This window comes from Galleria mellonella, unplaced genomic scaffold (genome assembly GCF_026898425.1).
Source record: "Galleria mellonella isolate WM207_F2 unplaced genomic scaffold, CSIRO_AGI_GalMel_v1 utg654, whole genome shotgun sequence".
Classification (NCBI taxonomy): Eukaryota; Metazoa; Arthropoda; class Insecta; order Lepidoptera; family Pyralidae; genus Galleria; species Galleria mellonella.
In genome coordinates this window covers 636058-653165 of record NW_026442139.1, presented here as the reverse complement: position 1 = coordinate 653165, position 17108 = coordinate 636058, and the positions used below count along the sequence as shown (strand labels likewise).

At 38.1% G+C, this 17108-nt stretch overlaps 2 protein-coding genes across 2 annotated transcripts; both read left to right on the top strand.

The window, feature by feature from the left end:
• Nucleotides 1-338: 338 nt before the first annotated feature.
• LOC128202019 (uncharacterized) lies at nucleotides 339-4886 on the top strand. The gene is made up of 2 exons (XM_052900802.1): nucleotides 339-4415; nucleotides 4795-4886. The coding sequence occupies exons 1-2, from the start codon at nucleotides 521-523 to the stop codon at nucleotides 4884-4886; spliced, it is 3987 nt and encodes a 1328-aa protein (XP_052756762.1). The 5' UTR covers nucleotides 339-520.
• A 128-nt stretch (nucleotides 4887-5014) lies between these two features.
• On the top strand, nucleotides 5015-6168 carry LOC128202022 (uncharacterized). Its single transcript, XM_052900820.1, has one exon. The coding sequence runs from the start codon at nucleotides 5027-5029 to the stop codon at nucleotides 5891-5893; it is 867 nt and encodes a 288-aa protein (XP_052756780.1). The 5' UTR covers nucleotides 5015-5026; the 3' UTR covers nucleotides 5894-6168.
• Nucleotides 6169-17108: the final 10940 nt, after the last annotated feature.

Genomic DNA, 17108 nt, shown 5'->3' with positions numbered 1-17108 from the left:
ATATAGACCGTTTAACCGCTAGAAGGTCAAACATTCAAATTTTGTTAACGGATAGAACTACACGCACTTTTGTATTTATTTTAATTTATTATAAAACTTGAGGCACGGACAAGCATTTCATTTCAACCAAGAGCTTCTCACCTTCAAGCGCAAACATACGTGTTTTGGACCTTCGTTGCCGAATAATAATACGCAAAGTACGAGTCAGCGACCATTGGACTCATCGTATGCCAATTCATCGCACAAGTTTTGGACTACGAGAAGTGAGAAGACATCTAGTAAGGATCGAGGTTAAGGCGTCGGAGGAGCAGCAGCAGACAGCAATCGTCCATAAGCGCATTCCGGAGCGATCTGCCATCCTCCCTAACCCCATCTCCTTCGCTTCAATTGTGTCACACCGTGCCTTTAGTCACGTTACAGTTCTTGTGTTCAGCAATAAGAAGCAGCTTTGTGTCGCAGCTAGCACAGGCTGATCTTACAGACCAAGAATCAAACGTAAGTACCTTCATAATTTGCCAAAATGAGTATAAATGAGGCTAGTGTTAAAATTAATCGTGAAAGATCCCCTAATAGGCTAATCGCTAATAATGAAAATGATAATGAATTGCTTAGGGACCTAGTCAAGACGCGTGGCATATTAAAAAGCAGGCTTACTAAATTTTCTAAGGCCGTTAGTGATATTACCCTCGAGCAATTAACGAATCAAAAATGTGCCGATGTAAAATTACGCATGCAAGGTATTACAAGCTTATTTGCAGAGTTTAGCGATGTTCAAACAAAAATCGAAAAAATTGTACGAGATTCAGATTTAGATTCACAGCTGACGCAACGAGAATTGTTTGAAGATTGCTATTATCATGCACTAGCTCAAGCTGAATGTTTGCTCAAATCGGTAGAGGTCACTAGCGCGTCCAGTAAGGGCAGTAATAGGGCGTCACAGTCTATAAAACTTCCGACCATCTCCCTACCTGTATATGATGGAACGTATGAGCATTGGATCGAATACAGAGACATTTTTCTATCTCTAGTACACAATTCCGATGAAATTAGCGATATTCAGAAATTCCACTACCTAAAATCGTCACTAAAGGGAAGCGCGGAGTTAGTTATCGATTCCTTAGAATTCTCTGCTAGTAACTATGTGGTAGCATGGGAACTACTTCTCAACAGATACAACAATAGCAGTCTGTTGGTGCATAACCACGTTAAGGCCTTATTTACTATTCAAAAACTTTCTAAGGAATCACCACATGCACTCAGAAAACTAACAGACATTATTCTAAGAAATTTACGCGCATTAAAAATATTAGGTGAGCCTACTGAGTACTGGGATACTTTAATCATATTTATTATAACGTCTAAGTTAGATGAAACCACCGAACGTGAATGGGAACAATTTAAATGCACCACACGAAAATATATTAATGATAATTCTTCACTGAAGGTAGATGATTTACTTATGTTCCTCAGAGACAGGGCTGACATGTTGGAAACATTGCTAGTTTCACACAGGGTTAACAGTGACGTTAAAACTCAAAACGCGACTTCACAACAATCGTCATATTATCCGTCACATAAAAAATCACAACATAAAGTGCACTGCAATGTTTCCACCAATAAGTCACAGCAAGGTCGAATCACGTCTACTAAAAAATCGTGTTTAATGTGTAACGCCGATCATCCACTTTATTCATGTCAAACATTTTTGGACACTAACTTAGACGCTAAACTGCAATTTATAACCGCAAATAAATTATGTGAGAACTGTTTACGTCCAGGGCATTCAGTTAGTATGTGCAAATTTGGACCTTGCAGACTGTGTTTTAAAAAACACAACACGCTTATTCATAATAACGTGACTGATCGAGTAGCGGTCGTATCAATGCATCTAGCCGACAACGAAACCCCGGGTTCTAGTCAAATGACCCCCGCGACCGTCGCACCGCCCGCGCAGTCCATCCCCGCGCAAATTCATTCGTCTCGAGTAAACAGTACACACATAGATAATTTTAATTTAATTCACAAACAATCTACTATGCGACCCGTTTTATTGTCTACAGCTATAGTCGAGATAGCCGATAGGTACAATAAGTTTCACTTAGCACGCGCGCTTCTCGACTGTGGTAGTCAACATTGTTTTATTTCTAAACCACTATGCGATTTAATTAATATAAATTTAATACAGTCCACTTGCGAAATTCGAGGTGTCGGCAACACAGTAACAACGTCATCACAGATATGTGATATCGAGATCAAATCACGCATTGACAATTACTCCGCACGCATTAAATGTTTTGTGTTACCGCACATTACATCTACGCTACCTACTGCGATGTATAGTCAACGCGCGCAGTCTTTTATGATACCTGACTATATACAGCTGGCTGATCCACAATATTATGAATCTCAAAATATTGATATTTTAATAGGCGCAGACTTATTTTGGGACTTATTATGCGAAGGTAAAATGAGATTACCCAATGGACCCTTTTTACAAAATACAAGGTTAGGTTGGATTATTTCAGGGCCTATTGAGTTTAACACGCACAATATCAATACGTCTGTCCAATGTAACTTCACTCAATCCATTGACACTCAGTTACGACGGTTTTGGGAGTTAGAAGAGGTGCCTAAAACTAGTGACATACAGACTGACGAAGAACGCTCTTGTGAGGAAGCTTTCATTCGTACTACCACGCGCAATAGTGACGGAAGGTTTTGCGTCAGCTTGCCACTGAAACAGTCGCCATCTGTTTTGGGTGAATCTTTGTCACAAGCTGAACGTCGTTTTTTGGCACTAGAGAGGCGATTAGAACGTAATTCTAACTATAAAAAATTATATATTGAATTTATACACGAATACATCGAATTAGGTCATATGACGCGAGTAACTTCATATGGAACCCCACACTATTTCTTACCTCATCACGGCGTGTATCGTGAGCACAGCAGCACAACAAAACTTCGCGTGGTGTTCGATGCAAGTGCCGCCACAAGTAGTGGAGTGTCTTTAAATGACATTCAACAAGTCGGACCTCCTTTGCAGCGTGATTTAGTTGACATCCTGCTTCGTTTCAGACAACATAGATACACTGCTTGTGCAGACGTCGAAAAGATGTACAGGCAGTGTCTCTTAAACGAATTACAACGCGATCTCCAGTTGATTGTGTGGCGTGACAATCCATCTGAACCGTTAGGTATTTACCGACTGAACACGGTAACGTATGGGACAGCCTCCGCACCGTTTCTTAGTGTTAGGTGTCTAAAGCAGCTGGCACTCGAATGTAAGGACTCAGCCGTCCAACAAATAATTTTAAATGATTTTTATGTAGATGATATGATTACAGGTTCAGATGACAAGGAGGAGTTGCTTGTACTCTGTAAGAAGGTCACTGATGTCTTAAGTTCTGGTGGATTTCACTTAAGAAAATGGATATTTAATTTTAAATGTGATGAATTGTTGGTTCATCAAATTCCAAATAATAACGCATCACAGGAATTAACATTAGGAGAAAATGTTCAGTGCAAGACATTAGGTCTTGGATGGTACTATGCATCAGACGAGTTTTATTTTAATACTCAAGTTAAAGTTGATACGTACAAGATTAGTAAACGAACCATTTTATCGCACGTTTCTCAAATATTTGATCCATTGGGATTATTAAGTCCGACCATTATAATAGCCAAAGTTTTATTGCAAAAACTATGGTTATTACAACTAGGATGGGATGATGAGGTACCGCGAGACGTGTTGCGCGCATGGACCGTATTTGTAAAGGGCTTATCAATGCTTAATACCATCCGCATACCCCGTCATGTTACAGCTAACGAAGCGATATGTACAGAGCTACACATCTTTACCGATGCATCGCAGACTGCATACGGCGCTTGCATCTACGTTCGAACAGTAACTAATAACGGACTTGTATCGGTAAAATTGTTATGTTCAAAGGGTAAGGTTGCACCTTTAAAACCTGTCAGTATCCCGCGACTAGAATTATGCGGAGCTTTACTTGGGGCTCGACTTTATGATAAAGTAATTAAATCACTTCGTCGTCATTTTGATAACATCATGTTCTGGACTGACTCGACCATAGTACTAGGATGGTTACACATGTCGCCTAATTTACAAAAAACTTTTGTACAAAATAGAACGGCAGAAATACATGAGTTGGTGAAGGAACTTCCATGGCGTCATGTCAGTGGGAAGGAAAACCCAGCTGATCTGGTCTCGCGTGGTGTTCAGATGGAGGACCTTTCATCTTCTACTTTATGGTGGGAAGGCCCATTTTTTCTTCGTCACACTAACTTCAGTTGCAATAATGTACCGTTAAATTCATTTGACTCTCAGCAACTATTGCCTGAGCTGAAATCCAGTGTGACGCATTCCTACGCTACTGATCAAGACTGCGAACGTACATTATTTCCATTTGTTAGATTTTCTCAATATAGTCGCATGAGACGAACTGTCGCGTATATACAACGTTTTATTCATAATACGCGCAATAAAAATACTCAACGGTCAGGTACTCTCACTGTCGATGAATTGAGGGAATCTGATATAACTTTGGCTCGACTGTCTCAACTAGAATCGTTTCCAGATGAGTATAGGTTACTCACAAATAATAGTACTCTAGTTAATAAGCATAATTTGTCTAAATTAAATTTATTTATTGATAAAAATAAACTAATTCGTGTTGGTGGTCGGATTGTAAATTCTCCCGACTTTAATTTTGATAAAAAACATCCGATTTTAATTTCATCTAAACATATTTTCTCCCTACTACTATTCAGACACGAACACAAGCAGTTGTTGCACGCAGCTCCACAGGCGCTTCTTTATAACTTACGTGAAACGTGGTGGCCAATTGGCGGTAGAAACTTAGCAAGGAAGGTTGTTTATGATTGCATTATTTGTAAACGCTTGAGAGGTATGACCCCTACTCCCCTTATGGGAGATTTACCAAAGGAACGTTTAACTTCGGGCTTTCCTTTTATGCGTTCTGGGGTGGACTACGCCGGACCAATGCTCATACTTAATCGTAAGGGTAAAGGTGCTAGGACGACAAAATGCTATGTGTGCTTATTTATTTGTTTTGTAACGCGCGCTGTACATTTAGAACTCGTCAGTGACTTATCAACAGATGCATATTTATTAGCGTTAAAGAGATTTATATCTAGGCGTGGCAACCCATGTGAGATTTTTTCTGATAATGGTAGAAATTTTGTTGGATTGATGAATGACTTTAAACATTTTTTAGCTAATTGTTCGTCACAGATTATAGAATATGCCACGGCTCAGAATATTCAATTCACATTCATACCGCCTTATGCGCCTCATTTTGGCGGATTATGGGAAGCTGGAATTCGGTCCTGTAAGAATATTTTACGTCGTATAGTAGGAAACGCGCACTTAACCTACGAGGAGTTCAGTACAGTGTTGACACAAATTGAAGCGGTCCTGAACTCCCGTCCTTTAAGCCCTATGTCCTCAGATCCACAAGATTTGTCGCCTCTTAGTCCAGGCCATTTTCTGGTGGGACGTCCACTTACTGCGCCTGCTAGTGATGACTTCACTGAGACGCCTGTTCATCGACTGACACGTTATCAACGAGTTGAGCAGATTCGACAGCAATTTTGGTCCCGTTGGGCGAAGGAATACGTGTCAGAACTTCAAATAAGGACTAAAGGAAGGAAGAACACACTTGAACTGCAGCCTGATATGCTAGTAGTTATTAAGGACGACAACCTACCGCCGCTAAAATGGCATCTCGGTCGAATAGTGAAGATCTTCCCTGGCAAAGACGGCATCACTAGAGTAGCCGATATTCGCACATCGTCAGGTGTCGTGAGACGCGCTTACAGCAAGATATGTCCCTTACTTGATGACTAATTCTAGTTTTGAAGTTTTAAAATTGAAAGCTGAAGCTTTCAAGGCCGGGGGCATGTTCAAGATTAGACATTATAGTTGTTTTAATAAAAGTTAAATTTTTCGCACTTGCAATATTAGAACCATAGATATAGACCGTTTAACCGCTAGAAGGTCAAACATTCAAATTTTGTTAACGGATAGAACTACACGCACTTTTGTATTTATTTTAATTTATTATAAAACTTGAGGCACGGACAAGCATTTCATTTCAACCAAGAGCTTCTCACCTTCAAGCGCAAACAAGTACGCATCCGTACGTGAACAGTTGCACGCACCGCAAACCTTAATACTGATTGTGTTAAAGTCTAATTTCCTTTGTCTCATTTGCCCAATAATTCAGGCCAGAAGGCGATTTTCGTGCGCCACCGTCGCGTCTTCTCTTTATGCGCGACTTTCACGAGCTACTTTATTGGGCCCTCTCTAATGCGTTTCGAAGGACGCGAATACTGAAAAATTACTACCGAATGTAAAAGGTATAAAGGGAAATCTTACGATAGGGCTATACATCAATCAGTGATGTTTCACATGACATTCTGTCTAAAACAATTGGAACTGTGTAAGTGAAAAGTAAGTCAAATTGGCTGAGAATATTACTGCGCAGATAAAAGGATTTAGAAGGGAGATTTTGGTGTTATTTTATTGCACAAAACTCGTATATAATTTAGTATGATCATTTTTTACGCATATAGAATATGTGAAAAGTGTTAATTCTAATTTATGAAACATGAATGAAACAAGATTTTTGTTTGCGCAAATGTAACAACAACTGTTTCAAGCAATATACAATATCTCAACAAGTCATATACACAACATGTTTTGTGATAAACAGGAAACGAGCAATCGGGGGTAACAATATTAAAATCGCGGTATCAAGGGTCTAAGCTAATGAATCTATTTGCGTTGCCCCCGTATTAATTTTAACGTTATTGAAGCCGCTGTTTTTGTAAAAGTTTACTCTTAAAACTTATTTAAATTTCTGAGGTCACTGTTAACGTTGCCAAGTAATATTTTAGTAAGGTTTAAGTATGACGATTAATATGGACTGTGCTGCTAATGTGGTTAGGAGAAAAATGGGCATGTTGATAAGCTTCATTCTTGGTGGGCATTCTGTATACAGCGGTGCAGTCATAAGTTATCTCCGGACAAGTGATTAAGTAACATCGTCAATAACGTCTGTACGGACGGTACGTACTGTCTCAGATGGGCAGTAATCGAACTGACATTGCTGAACGATAAATTGACTCTTGTGACCACTCCACAGAGTCACAATTTGAAGGGCGTCCATTAATTATGATATCGTATAAGCAAGTTCAGCGAAATCAGAAGTTTATAGTGAATGGATCAACGAATCAAGATTTTATTCTCCTTTTATTTTACTGTGTAATAAATAAATGGGGTAACAGACATTATGGAATATTTATATTTAATTATTTAAAACCATATTTATTAATCTCACGCAAGGAGAAGTGAGTGCCGTGTGTACCCCGGCATAGAATGAGCCACCCCTTCCTTTCCCGTGGCTGTCGTAAGAGGCAACTAAGGGAGGACGAGGGATGGATAGCAACGTCCCATACAACATTTCTACAAGTCTAACTGCGGTTGTCAACCCGCCTGCGAAGCGTGAAACTATTGGCAAATTGGATTAATTAATTATGGGAGGCTTATGTCCCGCAGTGGACAGTAAATGACTGAAATAATAATAAGGGAAAGTGAGTGGATCTTACCAAAACATATCAAGGAGGCAAAATATCAATTCAAGTCATTAATGGAGGTTTTTTTTAGATGGGTGAAAATGGTATGGTAACCCCACCTGCGCTCACGGGATACGCTGGCGGGGCACCAGTGAAGGGTGATAGATGAGAATGAAAACAGGCCAGTTAGCCGATCATGATGAATTCATCAGGAATTAACCATGATAGTTTACAGGGGGAACCGTGAGGAAGTCGACCTGGTTGGGTATATTGCTAGCAATGGGATTCTTAGTCTCCATTACTAACAATCCCTTTCCCCCTAACATTAATGGAGGTTACTTTTATAAACACTTACATGGCATCTAGAAATAAGTTACATAAAGATATAAATGTCTTTCTTGCGTAGTTTCTTGGTGTGTACTGATCTGAAAATGGCTATCATCATTATAATAATACACGGACGCCCCCTGTTGGGCGCAAATCTGTTTCCCTTGGAGGGTGAATTTGTTTATTATCACTTTGCCAGGCCGTTACACATAATTTTGTTTTGGTTTTTCCTTTTCTTGGACTGCCGTGTTATGGTTTGCTCCCCAAGGATGAGATATGGCTTTGAAATTATTACGCCATGTGCCCCCAAATCTGTGAGACAACAATAATAGGAAAAAAACAATATTCTAAATACGGGAAATGCTTACTATATAGCAGATTTTGTTTGATATACTTGTTTGATATCTTCGATATATTTTTCATCGACATTTCAACAAGATCACAAACATTTTGGTATCAATATCAATCAATCCTGAATTAGAATTCTTCGCATAGTTCAAACAGGGGGGAAAGGGATTGTTAATAATGGGATCTGGCCAGGGTCGGATTGAGCCAGAAGGGCCCGGTTGGCTGACCACAAGCCCGGAGTTTGAGATTTTTTTTAATGGGTGATAATGGTATGGTAATCCCGTCTGCGCTATCGGTATACAATGGCGTGCCAGGGATTAATGACTAATGAGGATGAAAACAGGTCAGTTAGCTCATCCTGACGAATTCAACTAAAATTAGCCACGATGGTTTCCAGGGGGAACTACTTGGAGGTCGACCTAACAGGGTATTTGATCCCATTACTAACAATCCCTTTCCTCCCGGGGCATGAGATTAGATGATGGTTGTTGCACCAGTTGGTAGCGGCACCGCAAGCTCCGCAAACCAGGCCCGTGGGGGGCCCACACAGGTTGGGGGCCGGCTAGCAAATGCAACTTCGATTATATAGTCAATATAGCCAGGCCAATGCTGGGTCTGAAAGTCTAATTATTAGTAATATACCCTATCAGGTCGACTTCCACGCGGTTCCACTTGGAAACAATCATGGTTAGTTCTTATTTAATTCATCATAATGCCTGGGTAATCACCAGTGAGGGAGGATAGGTTGGTGGGGCATCGGCGCGAGACAGGTGATGAAGTAGGTCGATCTGATAAGGTATATTGCTAGCAATGTGGAAGATAGACTCCATTACTAACAATCCCTTTGCCTCCAATCGTAGTGTGTTAGGTATAGTTATAAAATATCTAATCTTAGCCTCAGTGATTGGTTACCTCGACGCGGAGAGATTTGTACTTGACATGTAGCTAACAGCTTGCGATTTGAGATCACAATTAATAGCAGAACAGCAAATCTGTAGCTTTGACATTTTATATTATTTAGATGAGCATCTTTTTAAGTTATTTACTAAATTACATACTTTGTACGAATACAAATTTATCTGATATCTCTGTCTCACTAATAAATTTTATTGCCAACAGTCTGCTTGTTTGATTATTCGGAACGTAATAAAACAAAAAACTTGACGGTAATAAAACGAAAGATATGATGGTTCTTTTTTTTGTTGTTGAAAATAGCACAATATCAATCGTTCGAATCCTGTGTCGAATTTTGTTTCGTAATAAAATATGGGGGAGAAAATCTTATCGTTTGCAAAAAGAATAATTATAATCAGTCCAGAATTGGCGACGTAATCACGTAATGACGGCCAGTACTGTTTAATTTTAAGTTAAGAATTAATTTATTAAATTTGTGTTATTATTTAAAAAAAAATTGTATAAATTTAAATTGTTATATGATATTAATATATTTCCTACATAAAAATATTTTCTTTTTATTTATCTAATATAGAAAAAAAAAAATGATTGAGTTTGCAGAGACTACAATATAGTTAATCTGTGTCAAAGTAAGTAGGTAGATGGTAAATTCAGACACAATGATATTTAATAAGGAATTTCGCGACTGACTCTTGGCCACAACAGAATATCAGTGTTTTGCTCTTTTAAGGGCAAAGCAATAAACTGAGTTGTGACCATTCTGTGTTACTATGGCACACGCATGAAGGAAAGGAAAGAAAGGAAATTGTTAATTTACATATTTTGTTTTTTTGTTTTGTGCTTTTTTATTTTCATTCTTTTATCTCTTTTACTGTGTATGTTTTTTTTTTTAATTGTAATTTGTGTGCTGTAAGTAATGTAAATAAATTATCTATCTATTTATTTACTGTTTTCACCTATGAGCAGGAGCGCCACAGTACTAGCTTCTTCCATTGGACTGCGTTCAAAGTTGGGCGATTCGAATTATTGATGATCAGCGTCTTACTCACTTTATCCAACTCGACCCATTAAGACTGCGTAGAAATGTTACATCTCTATGCATCTTTTATCGAATATACTCGTATAAAGAAGAGTGTTCTGAGTAATTGTTGAGAATGATACCTGCTGCTAATTTTCATCACCATAGAATCCGCCACAATCTAAAGTTTCATCCCAACCATCTAAATGAGTGGCGATCCTCCACTGTGTGTTTTTCAAGGCCATTTCTTTGAACCACTTTTTTGGAATCAACTTCCAGCAGCATTTCTGAACCGACACGATCTCGTAACCTTCAAGAGTTTATCTGGTGTAGCCAATTCTTACGCGTGGTGGTAGTCACTTACCATTAGGTAAGCCGCATACTCGTATGTCCCCTGTGTTATAAAAAAGAGAGCACCAATATCTCCTCCTCTAAAAGGGGGGTTTTGGCAGTAGATGTCATCCTTGACAAGCGGGTTTTTAACCGCTGTTAACGGATTTGACGATGTCATAAGAGGGAAGCAGCTGCTTATCTCTCGACCTTCAAGTTTCCTTAAGGAAATTCCACACGTGATCACAGCAGAAATGGGTCACCCCTTCCTTTCCCATGGATGTCGTAAGAAGCGATTAATCGCTTCTTACGACCTCCATGGGAAAGGAAGGGGTGACCCATTTCTGCCGTGATCACGTATGCAAGAGCATTTAATTTAATTATATTTGTGGTTTTAAAATTAAATGTAGCACTTATTTCGAAGGCACGTTTTAGTCCGAACGAGTTCACAGCCTTTACAACTATCGTCACGGTGACATTTTGTTTCTTTACCTTTTGATTTCTGCGTGATTAATGGGACGAAGGTCGGTGGCAGGTGGCAGGGGGCGAGGTGTAGCTTGATTTGTTTTCATTCAATTAGCCTCGACCCTGTTTGATTGGGTTTAATTACGTTCGCCCGTGATTCATATGGTGCCTTATTGTGAAGTTAACTCGATTTCGTTACATTTTCGAGAAAAAAAAAATGAATGAACAATAAAAAAAAAATATGACAAGTAAATACATTTGTTTCAATAAAAATTTGATTCAATCAAGAAAAAAATTCTGGTTATTTGATTAGAATTATTTTGTTTAATTCCGCTACCATTAGTATGTGTGTGACTGCCAACACTTGTAGATTGATTGATTGAATCTGCGAATTCGTAGTTTGAGCGTCGAACGGTTAACACTCCGAGCAGCGATCGATAACTTGCCTGAAGATGCCTCGTTTAGAGGTAAACAATATATGCGCGAACAAAACGGCAGTCGGAGATTGATGGTTAAAATGGAAAGTTATGAAACTCCTGGTAGTAATAGTGTTAGTCAGTCTTCGAGTGTTGGCAGTCGCACATATACTAACAATAGCGGAATTAAACAAAATAATTATAATGATATAACTACTGATATGGATTTCCGCAAGATAACACCTAGTTTAATAAAGTAAAACAAAACAAAACTGATAAATGTGAGTCTAACAATTATGTAAACAAATATAAGAATTGATAAAAATATCGTTGAAAATCTTGTTTTACTAATATAAGATTTTTTTTTTGTTTTTTTTTTTTATACAACTTAGAATGGCAAATAAGCTGACGGCCCACCTGATGGAAAGTGGGAACCATCGCCTATAGACATGAGCAGTACCATGGACATAACAGAGTATACTGTTTCGCCCATGATATCCCCCATGCGTTGCCATTCCTGAGGACTCAGGTGTTATTCCTCTGTACCCAGTAAATTCACGCCAGATCCCACCCTTCAAACTGAAACACAGCCATGCAAACACAACTGCTTCACGGTTGAAATACGAATGGGACAGCGGTACCAAAGCAATCGACTTTTGTACAGTCTCCCTTTGGTAAATTCTAAATAGACGACATTTACGTAATCGTATTTGGCAGATATTTAACAAAAAATGATATAAGGGCTCTTAATAAGATCAATAGACTTAAAAAAGTTAATTTTTAGATTTTTAATGTCTGTCTATATGTTTATTTCAGTATCGTGCAAAAAGTATTGTACCAAATTGAATGTGGTTTTGACAGTTGTGTTCCTGATGGTCCTGAATTTAATATTTGGTGTACATTAATATCTTGAAACGCCTTCTAGCAGTAAAAGACGCGTAAGAAGTTGCAGACAGAAACTAGTACACACTAAAATAGTGTTCACAGATGAATTAAAAAAATCCTTTTTTTAGACTTCACCCAGAAGCGGACTCGACTTGGTGATCACGAGGGAATAACAAATACCACAAGAAAAATATAATCCACTTGTAGATGAGTAAAAAATAAGTTTTTCTTTGTATCTGCGACTAACTGAAAAGCAACGCGAAATAAAACTCAACTGTGTCGTTCAATTTGCTGGGTTTGTTACGCTGCGACATCTAGCGGCGAGCGGCAAGTGTGCCGACACTGAAAATACGAACAAGAAACAAACATTTTGAGACTTGGAGAGCGTTCGTCTAATGAATTGCTACATTCCATCAAATTACCTTTTATAGAGCTGCATAACTGTACGCAATAATAAATTTTATCGGGTCCACGAACGGAGCCATAAACCGGGATGTCGTAAAGCTGAATTTTTACGAATTATCATCCAGAACAATTTTAGGAACGCATTTGACAGATACGCAATCTGTACAAACAGACGGCCAGATGTATCTGCATTATATTCATTTTCACTAGAGGGAGAGTTTGTACAAAAGTCGTTTGCTTGGGAACCTCTGTTCCATTCGTGTTTCTACCGTGAAGCAGTTATGTTTGCATTGCTGCGTTTCGGTTTGAAGGAAAAACGCCTGAGTCCTCAGGAATGGCAACGCATTGGGGTTATTATGGGCGAAACAGTCTACTCTGTTATGTTTATGGTACTGCTCATGTCTATAGGCGACGGTTACCGCTTTCCTTCAGGTGGGACGTCAGCTTGTTTGCCATTCTAAGTTGCATAAAACAAATACAAATTAACTTAGAAATGACGGAGTTTTGAGATAAGAATATAATTTTGAGATCTTAGAATCATAAAACATAAACCATGAGTGCAAATAAACGAGAATTCGTTTACACAACACCCTCTTAAGTAGGAGAATATTCGTTTACAACTTGACGGAGTATATGTGTCGGGTTGTGAGGGTGACGAATGTTTAAAAGGCCGTCCCTTCGCATTGAGTATTTGCATCGCCGACATGAGATATGTTTTGTCCTATTTGCATAAAGGTTCCCCACACAGTAGAGTTCGAGAAACCACTTTCGTGTAAGCGTGGGCACGGCTCTACTTTCAATGGATCCAGCTCATTTGAATGCTTTTATGGAGTTAATATTAACAATATATGTATATATATGTATTATGGTAACCCCATATATTGTTTCGTTCAATTGCACTGCGACTACTTCTGTCGGTTTCGATATTGCTTTCGGGTTTTCTATTTTCTCAGTTCTATATTTATTTCTGTCGAAATAAATTTAAGATACATTTGTAGGGTTATAAATGCGAAGATTAGGTAGAGATTACTACTAGGTTAACCCTATTATTAAACTTTATTTGGATAATAATTATCCTGTTTCTCAAGTAGGAGCAAATAAGACATATTTTAAAATCAGTTGAGCGATTTCGAAGATTGTCGTGACCCGGAATTTTTATTAAAATACGAATGACATCTAAGTTGATAACTCAATTGATAAGTTTGATCAATTTTGCATCGTCGTCATTTTTGTATCAGCCATTACCTGTCCGCTGCTGAACATAGGTCTTCCCATAAGGGAGGTTTACCAGTAGTTGCCACGCTTGGCAGGCGGGTTGGCAACGGCAGTTAGGCTTTGGTGATGTTTTAAAGCGGACGCTGCTACTCATCCCTCGACTATTATTCCCTTAGTCATCTCTTACGACATTTACCGGAATGGAAGGGGTGGCCTATTCTATGCCGGGACCACGTGGCCAAAAAGTATTTGTTCTCTTGTGCTAATCTACGATAATTTTATGGTCTATCTGTGAAGTACCAAGTCTCATCCGGAGGGGGGAAAGGGATTGTTAGTAATGGCGTCTAATGAACCTATTGCTAGCAATACACTATCAGGTCGACCTCCACGTGATTCCCCCTGGAAACCATCGTGAACAATTCTTGTTGAATTCGCCACAATGGGCTAACTGATCTGCTTCATCCTCATCTATCATCCTTCACTGGTGCCCCGCCGGTGTATGCCGATAGCGCGGGCGGAGTTACCATTCCATTATCACCCATTAAAAAAAAAGTCTCATCCGGAACAAATATTCACACGTACCCATCTTATTCTATTAATCCTATTATATATTATGAATGCAGAAGTTTGTAACAATGTATGGATGAATGACCACACGACAAAACGACACATTATGTACTTTTAAATAGTTACGTTCTCACGTTGGAGCATCAGAAAATTCTGAGGTAGGGAAGCTTATCCCCTCCCCATCCCTCCTAAATACGCTTATGATGAAAGTTGGCATAAAATCTCATACAATACTCTTAAAAGCTTTATACCAACTAACTGGTACGTTTTAATTTACCTCCAACTGTTTGTTGTGTATTGATCGGAGATGGCGGAACGTAACGATCAGACCGCTCCTGTTACTGCTAAATCAAAACTTCACGCTGCAGAACTATTAAGAAGTGTGAGCACGTGGAGAAGGCATCTGGAGTTCAACTAATGATGAAATGACCTTCACAGACGGCTTCATTACCGGATATGCCAGTGACTTCTGCTGTAGAATCTCTACGGATCATTTGGCATGTCAAATGGACGCTGCGTGATTCGAAATAATTTATGTTACAATGTAAATAAAAGCAAATATAAATAGCAAATTATAGATAGATAGATAGACACTCTTTATTGTTTCCTCCAAAAGATTACAATAGTACACTTACGTGTATTATAGATGCAAACAATTACAAGAAATGTTCATAGTGAGAAAACAATGGGTGGTAAAATTTTATAATATTTTTTTTAATGATTCAAAAGGACTTTGGAATAAAATTCAATCTTTCGGAACGCATACAAACTATTTGTTTTAATAGATGTAAAAAAGTGGAAATTTTTAATTCGAATGTAGATTTGTTTTTCTTCTTGTATGTTACATTATTTTTAAATATTTTTTGAATGAAGGCACTTTTTGTGTAACCTTTTTTAAAGTTATAGCAAAATGGTAATCTTACGTTGCGATTATGTCTGTCCATTCGTATAATAATCTTTCACAGAGCAATGTAATAGTGCAGTAAGTAATGATGGTATCGATTAAAAATTCAATTTTTATTTTATGTCATTAATTCATACGTATAATAATAAAAATAATAATTGATAGTCCTTTACACTTCAGGTTTGTTGGTAGGGATTTTTTGTAGAGTTAAGCTCGCTTTGCACATTTGCTTACCTCTGTCATATTTTTAAAGAAAGAAGAAAGAAGTATGTGTACAATAAAGTATAAGTAAATAAATATTTATTTTTTATACAACTAAGAATGGCAAACAAGCTGACGGCCCACCTGATGGAAAGTGGTAACCGTCGCCTATAGACATGACATAATATAAGTAAAAGAAAGTAATTACGGTTTTTGGTAGGGTGTCCAAAAGATCGATCCATTTTCAAAATAGATTTTCTTTTATGAAATTCGATCTAGAAAAAGTTTCATATGCATGTTATAAAAACTTTTTTTTTAAATAAGAAGCACCTCCGAGTCTTAGTGCATCTTGTGTCGATACAATACTGATATAACTCGGCTGATTGGATGGCAGCGCCCCGAGCGGCCGCGCTGTGCCGCGGTCGGGCGGCCGCCGCCCGGTCGCGCGATGCGTCGCTCCGTCTCGATGTGAGGTCGCACGTCGATCGCACATCGCGATAGCTTGTGTCAACAATAATTGGACTTAGATTGAGGTTTAACGTAACTCCGACTTAAGATCCCGCCGTTAACTTCTGCACTTCTTAGGAGTTTGTAGCGAAACTTGGCTGAAATAGGAGACCATATATATTTTAATATTTAGAAGTAGGTATTAATATATAAATACTAGCTGACTCGGCAAACGTTGTTTTACCATATACATTATTTCTAGAAATTTTAAATTTTTCGTACTACAATTATTATATTCGATTGCCATCTCGCAACCGTATTGCGGAATATAAAAATCGTGATTAAAAAAAAGGTTAGATCGTAAAAGGGCGAAAATTTTAAGTTGTATGTATTTTTCAATGCTAAATCACAATCAAATAAAAATAAAAAAAAATTGTCAAATAAAATTAAAAAACAATTAGGAGTGGGTCACCCTTATCATTGAGGGGTATGAAAAATAGATGTTGGCCGATTCTCAGACCTACTCGATATGAACACAAAATTTTATAAAAATCGGTTAACCCGTTTCGGAGGAGTTTGGTAACAAACACCGCGACACGAGAATTTTATATATTAGATTTAGATTATTATGTACGTTTATTTTATGAATGTGTGTATGTGTGTAATATACTTTCTTATACTAAAATATAAATGATTTTATTTCTTAAATCGCCACCGGGTATTTCTGCACGTTTTAAGGGTTGACTGGTAGAGAATGCTTTTAACATTAAGTCCGCCTTTTGTGCCACATTTTATTGGTCAATAAAATTTAAATGAATAAATAACTAAGTCAGCAGCAGGATCTTAACTGAAGGGGTGACAGTTTTATATTGCTTAGAATGAGTTATTTAAATAGGATTATTTTGTTTAATTCCGCTAACATTTGTGTGTGTGTGTGACTGCCAACACTCGAAAATTCCAACAATCAATCTTTGGCCTAGTAGAATTAAAAAGTAACTTATTTATTTATATGTATTTATTTATATGTATGTATGTATATGTA